This window comes from Microcaecilia unicolor, chromosome 12, assembly GCF_901765095.1.
Source record: "Microcaecilia unicolor chromosome 12, aMicUni1.1, whole genome shotgun sequence".
NCBI lineage: Eukaryota > Metazoa > Chordata > Amphibia > Gymnophiona > Siphonopidae > Microcaecilia > Microcaecilia unicolor.
The window spans coordinates 32,339,028-32,351,974 of NC_044042.1; the positions used below are offsets into that span (position 1 = coordinate 32,339,028).

At 44.4% G+C, this 12,947-nt stretch overlaps 1 protein-coding gene across 5 annotated transcripts in view; it reads left to right on the forward strand.

Moving 5' to 3' along the window:
* Positions 1 to 12,693, forward strand: part of POU2F3 (POU class 2 homeobox 3) — a 75,269-nt gene extending 62,576 nt beyond the window's left edge. For 4 of the 5 annotated variants that reach the window (XM_030221771.1, XM_030221773.1, XM_030221775.1 and 1 more), the window contains exons 6-13: positions 1,947 to 2,011; positions 4,601 to 4,783; positions 6,065 to 6,206; positions 7,400 to 7,536; positions 8,162 to 8,323; positions 8,679 to 8,736; positions 10,289 to 10,421; positions 12,076 to 12,693. In XM_030221771.1, coding sequence (XP_030077631.1) covers positions 1,947 to 2,011; positions 4,601 to 4,783; positions 6,065 to 6,206; positions 7,400 to 7,536; positions 8,162 to 8,323; positions 8,679 to 8,736; positions 10,289 to 10,421; positions 12,076 to 12,118 — 923 coding nt within the window. In that variant the 3' untranslated portion in view covers positions 12,119 to 12,693. The remainder of the gene's footprint in view (positions 1 to 1,946; positions 2,012 to 4,600; positions 4,784 to 6,064; positions 6,207 to 7,399; positions 7,537 to 8,161; positions 8,324 to 8,678; positions 8,737 to 10,288; positions 10,422 to 12,075) is intronic. The other variant, XM_030221772.1, reaches the window with a different exon arrangement.
* The last annotated feature ends 254 nt before the right edge of the window (positions 12,694 to 12,947 follow it).

Consider the following 12,947-nt stretch of genomic DNA (forward strand, 5'->3'; position numbering starts at 1 on the left):
AAATGACAGGCATTATAATGCATGTTAATTTTAGTTACCAGGGGATACATAATAATGAGATGCAAAGCATGCAAATGCCTCATTATTATGTAAATCAAATAACACAGTTTGTGGGAAACACTGGAAAAATAATTTCAGCTTGAAGCTGGAATTAATTTTTCTACCCAGTAGCATCTGGCCACTAATGTATTGCCCAATGCTTCCTGGCTGCATCTTAAAGGGACTGAGCAAAAAGCCATAAGCTCATCCTTCCTCCCAAAGCCCCTCCCCCTGCAATCACATCACCCCTTCCCTTCTGTCACGTCTCCCTCCTGAAGAGCCCCCCTTTCCCACAGACTCCTCTCCCTCCCATAGGTCCGACTTTTACCACACCTTAATAACTACCTCCCTTAAAAACAAACAGTGATGCCAAATAAAACCAAGTTAAAACAGCATAAAATTATTTTCATATTACAATTGTGACAGTACAATAAATAGTAACAGTAAAAGTCAGATTTTCTAAAGCAAAGTAAATGCAAAATGCTTACCCAAATAACCACGCTAAGGCATTTTTCAAATAATGCAATACATTGGAAATGTAGTGGAGGAGTGGCCTAGTAGTTAGGGTGGTGGACTTTGGTCCTGAGGAACTGAGTTCAATTCCCACTTCAGGCACAGGCAGCTCCTTGTGACTCTGGGCAAGTCACTTAAAACCTCCATTACCCCATGTAAGCTGCATTGAGCCTGCCATGAGTGGGAAAGCGCAGGGTACAAATGTAACCCAAAAAAAAATATCAGCAGACCTGGCATTCCAAATAGACAGAAATAGTACTGAATTCCCATCTCTGTCATAAATATAATACACAGTGCTGACAAATACTTTTCAATAAACTTGTTAGCAGTCTTCTCTCTATATATATGTATAGAGATGTGTTCATATGTTTCCAAAGGACAGTCACGGACTCACTGGTCTTCAAAGCTGTCCAGGCATATAATCATAGCACAACTCTGTTTTTTTGAAAAAATGCCTCCAGGTGCCACACACTCAATGTTGCAAAACTTTTACTTAACTTAAAAGGTAAACATGGTCCACTGGAGCTGTTTCAAGACACCTGCTGACTAATTGTTGTATCTTTAAGGAGCCCTGAAGGAGGCATCATTGATCAACTTATTGCCTTGCTTGAAGATTTTTGGCAAGTGGTCAGTGAGGCATGGTTGGTTTCCAGTAGAAATGGGGACTTGATAGACTGCCTTTCTGAGGTTTTTGCAACCACATTCAAAGTGGTTTACATATATATTCAGGTACTTATTTTGTATCAGGGGCAATAGAGGGTTAAGTGACTTGCCCAGAGTCACAAGGGGCTGCAGTGGGAATTGAACTCAGTTCCCCAGGATCAAAGTCCACTGCACTAACCACTAGGCTACTCCTCCACTCCACAGATATAGAGTGTTCCCCCCCCCCCCCCCCCCCCCCCCCCCCCCCCCCCCCAATGACTTAGACTGTACTCTGTGCTCAACATATTGCCCTGTGGCAAATATTCTGATTTTAGAATTTTATTATATTTTCAGCAGAATTTCTTGCATAAATTTTCCCAGGACCTAAGGCTTGTTTTGCTTAGGTTTGTCAGACAAACTATTGTGGAGCTTTATTGCCACCTAGTGGCTATTTCCATTAGAGACAGTACGTTTTCCATTGCGTTGTCCAAAAGAAATTAGTCTGTCTATTTCATTGTCTACCAATCTTAATAGTAAATGCAGATAATTATTTGTGTTGACTGAATGGAAAATGAAATCTAAAAAAAAAATGTTAACTATTATTTTTTTGTTAAAAGTTCCATCTTATGTCCTACAAGTGGGCAAAATAAATCACTCAATCAGTTCTTGTTGATTCATGATACAAAGGTAGCGCTTACTTTTCAAGTGATCATGTGTTTACTCTCCCCCCCCCCCCCCCCTCACCTCATTAGCAGTTCTGCAGCCAAGCCTCCTCTCTCTTTCTCAACAGCAGCCTGGGCTGGGCATGGCATCTCAGGTAAGCAGGATACAGGGCCCAGAAGAAGGATAGATGTACTTACTCTGGCTCTGCAACTTTTATCTTATCAAAGATTATAAGAAAAGTATCAGCCTTTATCTGTTGTAAGAGAAGACACATATATACTGCAGAAGTGTATTTATCAACATGATCAAGTGCCAGGAAATCATTCTCTCTTTTCAATTTTGTACACTTAAGGACTGTTTTGTTGGGTTTAGCAACAGAATGGAGAAAGTCTTTGAAAGGCCCAGTATTTTGGGAGCACTTCATAAACAAACTGTAGCACAGGAATACAGAACAAATTCCAACCTCACACTGTGCATAAATGTAGTATTAACACAATGAATATTTGCAGATTTTTCTGTTTAAAGATTTTTTTTTGTCACTAAAACTCAAAATGTTTTCTTGCACCTTTGTTTTCTAATCAGGGTTTTCCTGGGCTCTTCTTCTAGTTTCCCTTTGTCAGTCTTTTCCTACATCCTTTCCAGGATATTTCTCATGTTCTGTTTCTTCTCTTTCCTTGCCTTTTCCCCTTTTCCCTCTCCATCTCTCCTTAAAAATGATCCTTCCTTTAATGTCTTTTCTCAGTTTCTCTCATCTATCTCTTACTCAACCTTAGGTAGATTTTACTCCTCCTCATCTCACCCTCCGGTTCAGCTTTCCATATCTCACTCTCACATTCCAGTTCTCTCATTTCACGAGTCTTTCACTCCTCCCCCCCCCCCCCATCTTCTATTTGTCTCTTTCACCTACTCTCAAGCCTCCTATTACTCATCCACCTACTATACTTCCTCTCAATCAGCCCTCATCTACTTTATTCTGTTTCTCTTCCCCTTATCTGCCCTGGTTCATTCCCTGTCATTCATTCTCTCTCCTGCCTCCAGCTGTTTTTCTGTCTTACCTCTTACCACCCTATTCATTCCTCCTTTCACCTTTTCCATTTCCACCCTCACTCACTCCCTTCAAATGTCCATTCTCTTCCTCTCTCACTCCTTTCCACAGCCTCCTGCCCCTTCCTAGCCCCTCTAGATGTTTCATACCATCTCTCCGCTTTTCTTCACTGTCCCATTTCCCATTGTGTATCTAACACACCCTATTCATACCCTTACACATCTTATTTACCATTGTCCTCCTAATCTCTGTCTGCTGGTTCCCATGCTACTCAAATCACCTTCTAATCCCTGATGTCCCAACACTCTATTCAGTCCCAGTCAATCTCATGCTCTGTTCTTTTGTTCTTCTACCAAATTTCAGTCTCTGCTCTCCTTCCACCATGTGTCCTCAATATCTGATCTCCTGTCTCCTAGCCCCTTCCCCTAGAACTCACCCATCTTCCTCCTTCCCCAGCATCTACAATCCCTACCTCTATCACTCTCCCAGCGTTTGTCCATGCTTCTCTCTCTCCCTCATCTGCCTCTTCCTCCTTCCTCAGCAACCACCATCTCTCCTAGTATCTGTCCTGCCTCCTTCTCCATTATCCCTTCTCTCTCCTCACCTCTTTCCCAGCATATATTCCTGCCCCTTCATCTCTCATCTGCCTCCTTCTCAACCACCCATTCCCTTTTCCCCTTTACCAGCATCTGGTTATGTCTCTCCCCTGTCTCCAAAACATTTCCCTTGCCCTCCTCCTACTCCAGATTAGTTAAGCAGTAGCTGTAGCAGTCAGTCCCTCCACTCCCCAGCCTTTGGCCCCTTTGCTTCTGCATCATGAGCATGAACAATTTCAGCAGTACTGGTGGCTGGGACAGCAACTTCCTGTTACAGTAACATGAAGATACAGTTCCACCCTTTAGTACCACACTTGTGGTGCTGAAGTTTAAACAGACAGCCCAAGAGCTGGGGAGTGGAAGGAGCGACTGCTAGACCAGGGTAGCAACAACAAGCCAGAGACTCAGGCAGGGGTATGGTTATCCTAGGCCCAATCACACGGCTGAAATTTGGGTGGCAAGCCAATTTTTTTGGGTGGCGCTTGCCACCCTGTAGAACACCTATAGAGAGAAGTAGTGAGAGGTAGGTATAAGCTGAGCAGAGAAAGAGATGTTCAATCTCGGAGATAGTCAGGGTCGCTGAGAGGGGGGGCAGGGGAGACTAGATTCCCCGGGCCCAGCCTCCAAGGGGGGTCTGGCACTAGCAAAGCTTCTGGAGGCAGGCAGAAGGTTCTTCTCCCTCGGTCTGTCTCTCTCCTGTTCCTGTGTGTCAGGACCCAGGTCATAGGAGCCAACTTTTCAAAATTATTGGGGGTGCTAAGACCAGTGGAAGTAACCCCTCCCTGGACACATACAAGGAATTTTCTCAATATTGGGGGTGCTCAAGCACCCACAGAGTCGGCTCCTATGACCCAGGTGATTATGTTAATGCGATAACCCAGGTCTTGACACACAGGTACAGGAGAGTGACAGAGTGAGCAGCAGATGCAGGAAGGTAAGGGGGTGGTGGCGGCAGCCTGGGGGAGGGGGTTGCTGGCCCTGTCTCTGTCTCTCAGTGGCCCTGCACATAGTGACAGTTCAATTATTACCCAGTATGAGAATTATTAATCAAGCACAATGAGAATGCCTAATTTGAACTTTATCTTTATTATTTTTGTTACAGGCAGTAGGGCGCCCAGGGCTTCCTGTGTCCTCTTTGGAGCCTCATCTTGAGATGTCACAGCATTTGCCAGTCCCAAAACATCTACCATCTTCAGCAGCACCAGAGGAGCCCAGTGACCTTGAGGAGCTAGAGAAATTTGCAAAGACATTTAAGCAGAGAAGAATCAAACTGGGATTCACTCAGGTGCTGCAGGACTAATAATAGGGGGAGGGGAGGGTTACACAAACAGAGATGAGATATAAAGGCATTTAAGAGGAGGAGGTGCAGGTGAAGTAGAAAGGGGATGAGGAGCACAGGTGAGGGGGAGGATACAGAAAGCACAGGTAAGGAAAGCAGGAAGAGGTAGGAGAGGGGTGGGTGTATGAATGTGTACCAAGTGTTTAGAATCCATCCAGCTCTGACATTATGTTCAGGCTGGACCCTACATGTGTGGCTGCATAGCAAGATGCTTCTGGGTCTTCTGGAGGCAGAAAGTAGATGTCAGCCACTGCAACCTGCATTTATAAAACATATTCAGAGCAATTGTTTATAACTCGATCTGCTTCATCAACGTTCACAGTGAATTACAAACGCACAAAATCACAGTTGTACACTACAAAAACTTTACCAATCCATAAAAAAACATCCCTACCAAAGAATCCCACCTATCACCAGCTGGCACATTACCTACCCCTAATCATATTGGCCTTCTATCTACTGAAAAAACTTTACAAGTTCCCAGCCCTTAACCTCTGACTGAAATGTTAGGTACCTTTTTTCCAGCCACAATTCCATAGTAATTGAATTCTGCAGTTGTGGTCCCATAAGGTAAAGGCACATGGATGTGTGCATTGATGTCTAATCATGTCTGGGACCACAGGAAGCAACTGCTATGAAGATCAGAGATCTCCTTGGTACATAAGGCAGTACAGGGAAGCTGGCAGGCATTCTGGAGGGTTAGGCCCTTTCTGGCTAAGCTTTTCAAATGTGTTTATCCTCAGAACACTTTATTTTAGAGGTTCACTTTTTCTTTCCAGGCAGTTTTCTCCTCCTTTGGGTGTTGAATTTCTCAACTGGAAATTTTTCTCTATAGGGGTAGGGATTTCAATGTCATGAGGTTAGTATCCCCTATTTAACCCCTTCCCATCTAACCTAGTGCTTAAAGTGCCAGTCCTTAACTGGGGCAATAGACTGGAGCTTCTTACAGAACACAGTACGTGTTCACCCTGGTCTGACCAATATTTGTCACTGTGGAATGATGGCTGGATCTCCTTCACCCTCCAACTCTGGTCACCCAAGGAGATAGATTTAGACCCGGTATACACGGTCATTTCAGAGCGCATGATTTCCAGAATTCAGGCAGTAAAGCTGATGAACACCATAAGCTTTTCCACTCATGCAAACTGCACAGTATCACACTAAAGAGATAAAATAGAAAATAACATGTTAGCTTCCAGATAACACTTGGCTTTCATCTCTCTGCAGGGTGATGTTGGCCTGGCAATGGGGAAACTGTATGGAAATGACTTTAGTCAAACCACCATCTCTCGCTTTGAGGCCCTCAACCTGAGCTTTAAAAACATGTGCAAACTGAAACCGCTGTTGGAAAAGTGGCTGAGTGATGCAGGTGAGCAATGAGTGTATAACACAAAACTGCATAGGGGAATGATGCATATGAGACACAAGGCAAAGAATAGGTGGGTGACTGGTCAATCAAACAGCCTGTGGGGGATGTGTGGCCATATGCAAAGACTCATCATGGGGCTTCATTTGCATAAGAGGAGGGACTTAAAATTGGGGTTATCATAGGGCTGGCCCTGGTGTTACTCACCTATTACCTGCCTTGTGTCTCATATGTGAGATGTAGAGCTGGAAGTAACTGTGCGTCACAGGTAAGAGTGAGTCTGCGTATGAGAAGCAAGGCTTGGAGTAGCTGTGAAACGCAGGTAAAGTGAGTGACGCATGAGACTCAGTGTTGTGTGTAGATGAGTGACACGTGTGAAACCGCGCTGCGTTTGGTGAGTGACACAGGTAAGACACAGTGCTGGGTGTAGGTGAGTGATCCACATGGGATAGAGGGCTAAGCAAAGGGTCGTATTTCCATGGTGCATGTCCGTAGGCAATGGGGAAGGAAGGTTGTTCACTCCTCCCCCATCCCTGAATTGACCAGACCCTGCCCTCTTACCTACTCCTGTGCAGTTCAAATTCAATGTGGATCTTGCCTAGGCCTGGTGGCACTTCACGTTTTCCTCTCACATGGCTTCCTGTTACTCTGAAAGCCATGCACTGGGACAGGAGGGATGGAACACTACCAGACCTGAGAAGGCTCCATTACTGCTATGCTCGGGGACTGGATGGTTGAAATATACAGCAGCACCAGACCCAAAAAGAGGCATTAAGGGGAGGTAACACTCTGGCACTTATAAAAATTTGGCACCTTTGCCCAGTATCTAAGCCTAAATCTGGGCCTGGTTAGAAGTAGATTGAGTGACCTGTATGAGATACTGACACTCCCCTTCTGCCCATTTAGAGAAAAGTCCTTGCCTAGAGGCCACAACTTGTACCTCCCTCCAGAATCTGGCTAAGCTGGACCCTGAATCCTGTCAGCAGATGCTGCTGTTGAACTGTGATCAAAGCTGTACTCCAGCCAGCCCAGAGAGCAGAACTGGGCCTGGAAATAACTTGTCAATGTAACTTGGGTTTACCCTTCTGCTGGCATTCCTAGCATTGCCAAAATTTTCATGTATTTATGCACTAATGTGTTGCACCTCACCTTATGGTCCTCATACAGAAATCAAGCCTTCCTGTTCTTCTATCTAGAATCTGCCCCTTTGGATTCAGCTATGAGCACCCCCAATCCATATCCCTCACTCAGTGAAGTGTTTGGACGGAAGAGGAAGAAACGGACAAGCATTGAAACTAGCATCCGCCTGACGCTAGAGAAGAGATTTCAGGACGTGAGTTCCAGTTTTCCAGTTGTGTGTTACAGAGAATGTGTGTCGTTCTCACATGATTCTCTTACTCCCTCCCCCGTTCACATCCCATTTGTAGACATTTCTGAGAGACTAGATAGAGGTGTGTGCCTCTCTGCTTGTGCGAGATTTCTGTGTCTGAAAGAGTGCAGGCCAATCTGTGTGCATGCATGTTTGTGTGTGTGAAAACCAAACGAATGAGTACACCTGTCTGTTACTGTGTATGATGGGAGAGTATTTTATTTCCTTCTGTGTGTGATGTTACTCTTCGATTTCCCCCCTTTTTTTTCTGAATGGGCCCAAGAATCCCAGAGACACATTTGCTTCTGTGTCCTCTATGTGAATGAAACATATGAAAAATTAAATTACAAGAACAAAACAAAACATTTCTTTGAACACTGAGCAGCTTTCTTAGGTAATACACATCTTCTTTGTGTTGTTAGACTGGATTTTTATACTTAAATGTTGAAACACAGAACAAGACAGAACATAAAAAGCCATACGGCCTAGTCTCTCAATCCATCCATCTCGCTTGCTCGGCTTTGGACATCATATAGACCCCTTTTTCAGATCTCTGATTCGCTGGGATTTGCTTTTAATGTGTTTGCAGAATCCCAAACCCAGTTCAGAGGAGATCACCATGATAGCAGAACAACTCACCATGGAGAAAGAAGTGGTTCGGGTCTGGTTCTGTAATCGACGTCAGAAAGAAAAACGAATCAACTATCCAATAACACCACCTCTAAAATCACCAATGTACAATTCTAGACAAGTGAGTGTGTCTGGGTATGCAGTACTAGAGTAGCAGCAGATACCAAATGTCAAATCCTGGAGCAGGAGTGTTGTGTGGCTGTGTAACTCTGGCACAGTAGAATAAGTAGTTTCTGGAGCACATATATGTATAATTCTAGAGCTGAACTGTACATGGCTGTATAGTTTTACTGCAGGAGTGTTTTGAGTATGCACTGCTGAAAAAGATATGTGCATAGATAGGTCTCGGGCAGGAGTGTCCATAGCATCAATGTTTTGGAGCAGGAATGTTCTAGAAGACTGTGCATTGCAGTATTATTCTGGAGCAGAAACATGCATGGCAGTGGTGTTTAATTAGTTATTTATTTTTGTTACAGATTCCAACCCCTGTGCAATTGGCAGTGCCCCAGGTTCACAGCACCATGCCAGCAGCAGGTGAGCTAATCTTAGTTATTTTTCCTATATAAAATAATACAGACAGAGAGGGTAATACAGTATACAATCAGAGAAACCAAAAGAAAAAAAGCAACACTGGGCCTTCAAGACTAGGACAACAGGAGTACTTTATTAGCCAAAGACCCGACACGGGCCGTGTTTCGGCGCCTGCCTCAGGGGTCAAGTTGTAGATATAGCAATCGTACAGAGTTCAAGTTGTAAATGCCTTAGGGACAGCCAAGGTAGCTTGCATTAATTTTGCTGTAGCACAAAAAAAAAGGGCTCCAGCAAAGGAGCCTTCTTATCAAACAGGAGAAGGCTCCTTTGCCGGAGCCCTTTTTTTCGCGCTACAGCGAAATTAATGCAAGCTACCTTGGCTGTCCCTAAGGCATTTACAACTTGAACTCTGTACGATTGCTATATCTACAACTTGACCCCTGAGGCAGGCTCCTTGTTGACGCCGAAACACGGCCCATGTCGGGTCTTTGGCTAATAAAGTACTCCTGTTGTCCTAGTCTTGAAGGACAAGTGTTGCTTTTTTTCTTCTGGTTCCTATATAAAATAGAAATCACAGAGCTCTCATAAAAATGGTGAATTTTAAAGAGGCTAGCACTTTTTTGAGGTCTGACAGTTCTCTTTGTTTTTCTCGTGTGCTGGGTGTGGTCGGATGATGGGGTGCTGTGGGCTGGAGACGTGGTAACAGGCAGCACTTTCACCTATTTTTAATGGCGCTCTTTTCAGTAAATTGTTTTATGTTATTTGTTTGGAATCCACCCTGATGGTTTTTGTTCCCTGGGCGGTTAATCAAATTTAATAAACCTGAACCTGGTTTTCCAACTGCATTGGAGCAAGCCTGTCTCTGGAATATGATGCCATGAATCTGCATTAGCACTCCCCTGGGGATTTCCACCCCCCCCCCCCCCCCTCTCTGTTAATATTTTCTCCATTCACCTATGCCAAACTTTGCAGCAACTTTATAGGCAGGGGCCATGCAACAAAGTTCTTGCTGGAATTGTATTTTCATAGGTCCTAAATGAGGTTGCTATTGTGTGATGATTGCAACTGCCTCCCCCCCCCCCCCCCCCCCCCCCCCAGCGTGTGAACTCTACTCCTGCAACATTTTCAGCTCTGCCTGACCCAGGGAGAAGCCCCTATTAGATAATCAACCTGGTTTTAATGTGTATTGTGTTGACATTGTTCTGAACATAGAATACTGCGCTATAAAGTAAATTGTTGTAAGTTGCCATATTTGCTATAGACCACCATAATTTATTTATTAACCACCTTATAAACAAACCAAGGTCCTCCATTTCCAACGCAGTGCAGAGATCTGAAATTGAGCCACGCGGCCAGCTTCGATTTATTGCTTTTAAATTTGAAAGTTATAGAATGGATTTTGTTTATTGTCCAGCCCTCCCATAACTAGAGAGAAGTAGTGGGAGACACAAGCGCAAGAGAAATTCCCAGAGACTGAATGTTTGAGAGCGTGGGTGTTGGAAAAAGATGTCCATAGGTCAGGAGAAAACTTGACACATTTCTTCCGGTTCTGTAGTCACATCATCGTGTTCCCCGGGGCATTCAAGTCAGCCTTCATCTCCAGGAATAGGACTCCATACCAGTAGCCCAAATGCTGCTCAGAACAGCTCCAAGGCAGGAATAAACCCCTCTAATTTCAGCTCTTCAGGGTAAGGAATTGGAGATTCCATCTTGCTGTGACTGTTAAAGTTAGAATGTGTTCCAGGGGAGGCAGGTGGATGAAGATAAATCTGATGTGGAAGTAGCAATTTGCATCTAATCTTAGTATTTGTACAGCGCTGCGTAAGTCTAGTAGCGCTATAGAAATGTTTAATAGTAGTAGTATGGCTAGTAGTTGGCATTTGACTCGGAGGTGATAGTGTTTATCTATCTGTCAGTATCCAATCCTGGTGTGATTGGTGGTGGAGTTTGACTTTGGTGGTCAGAATTTGATCTCAGTGTGAATGGCAGTCAGGATCAATTCTAGTGTGCCTGACTGTCAGTGTGTTTAATTGCAGTTTGACTGACAGTGGATGTGTGACTGGTGGTGCAATTTAAATCTGGTATATTTTGTGGTCAGTGGGTTTAATCATAGTCTGGCCAATATTCATCCAGTGACAGTCACCAGCTAAATTAGACCAGAATATTCAGTGCCAGGCCATGTTCAGAAACCGGCCCTGAATATGTGGAGCTAATTATGGACGTTCTGGTGCGGGAGCTTATGCAGGTCCTAGCCAGTATTCATCTGGGACCTATATAAGCCACGTATGCAGGTCCCGGCTGAATATCTGCCAGGACCTGCATAAATAAAATAAAACCAAGGTCAAGCAGCCCCCCTGTCCCTTCCCCCGCCCAATGAAATAGATTGCTGCCACACCTCCATCCTGGCCTACATAGAGGAGCCTCTGGTGGTCTAGAGGGAAATTGAGCAGATATTATGCCACTCGCTCCTATCCAGCACCGGCCTGGAGTTAGATTGTGGCAGTCTTATGGTACTTGAAGTACCGTGAGACTGCCACTAGAGATTGTGGCAGCCATTTTGAACTGCGAGTGGGTATTGCTCTTGCCCAATTTTCCCCTAAAACATCAGGCACTTCTCCAGGTAGGCCCAGGGGCCCTACCAAGATGGCAGCCGTTTTGAACTGCAGGCCAGCACTGGGCAGGAGCGAGTGGGTATTGCTTCTGCCCAATTTTCCCCAGAGCACCAGGCACTTCTGCAGGTAGGCCCAGGGGGCCCTACCAAGATGGGGCGGTCTTATATTTTCTTTGGGGGTAGGAGGGGGGCCACCAGACACTATTTCAGTTTAACTGGGCACCAGCCAATATTCAGACTAGTGCCTGGATTAACTTGGCACATAAAGTTTGGGCAACCTTTTTTCTGTCCTAACTTTTTAAGCTTACCTAGCCCTTTAGTGGTCTGAATATTGCCGCTAACTAGCTAGGGCCATGTTCCACCCACTGACTGGTTAGGGGTTGGCCATTTAGCAGCATTGTTTGGTTACGTGCTGCTGAGTATTGCTGGTTAGCCCCAAGTGATTTAAACGACCAGGAGCCTCTCGTTTTGTACAGCGTACCCAGTATGACCGATAGTGGACGATTGAGACTGATGTGACAGGTGGTGCAATTTGTGTTTGGTGGTCAGTGTCTTTAACTGTATTGTAACTGATCGTGGATGTTTGATGCTGGTGTGTCTGGTACTCCATGTGTGATCATAGTGTGCTTTAGTGTTATTTTATTATGGTATGATAAAATGTCAGGATGATCTCTGGCACCTCCCAGAAAACCTCTCTAATTTTACAAATGATTGTATTTGTTTTCATGCAGCAGTTCATGGTACCGATGGAATCATTCCACCTACCTTCATTAAGGCTCACTAAAATACCTGGGCAGTGTGGCACTTGAAGGAAAGAACAGCTACGGATCTGGAGCCATAGAGGTCAAGACATTGTGTGGCTTGAGCTGCCCAGAGGTTGGAAGAAAATGAAGCGACAAGGACAAAATGGGATTGTCCTGAAGATCCTGCAAAGGCAGACTTAGCAAAGTCATCTTGCTGACTCCCCTCTCCCTTCCCACTGAAGTATTGTGTATAATACTAAGGTTGTGTAACCACATGCTGTCATTAAGACTTTACAGCAGAGGAATTGAGTCTAGCTCATACAAACGATGATATGTGCCTTAGTCGTGTCACCCTTGACATCTCACCTTTCAGGAACCCCCGTCTTTTGTCCCTTCAGCTGTTTATCTGTTGTGTACTTAGTTTCTTTTCACATCCCTGACAATGGAGTAGGATTTTCAGGATTCTCCTGTTTAGTAACTTATTTGAACTGAAACTTGTAAATATCATTTATACTTTTTGCCATTTCAGAGTGGCTCTCTTTTATTCTACAAGGGGTCCTTTTACAAAGACACACTAGTATTTTTAGCATGCGCTAAACGCTAGAGACACCCATATATTCTTATGGGCATCTCTAGCATTTAGCACACGCTAATCATTAGTGTGTGCTAAAAAAAAACTAGAGCACCTTTGTAAAAGACCCCCCCAGTTTCTTAATGATTAACTCAGGTGAGAAGTGTCCAAAGTTAAGGTGGAGTATGTACTGCTTCTGTAAACCCAAATTATATTCAGCATGAGACAAGCAAATATGGATAATAGAGATTAAGAGATGGTATGGATGGGCAGACTATATGGTCTTCAG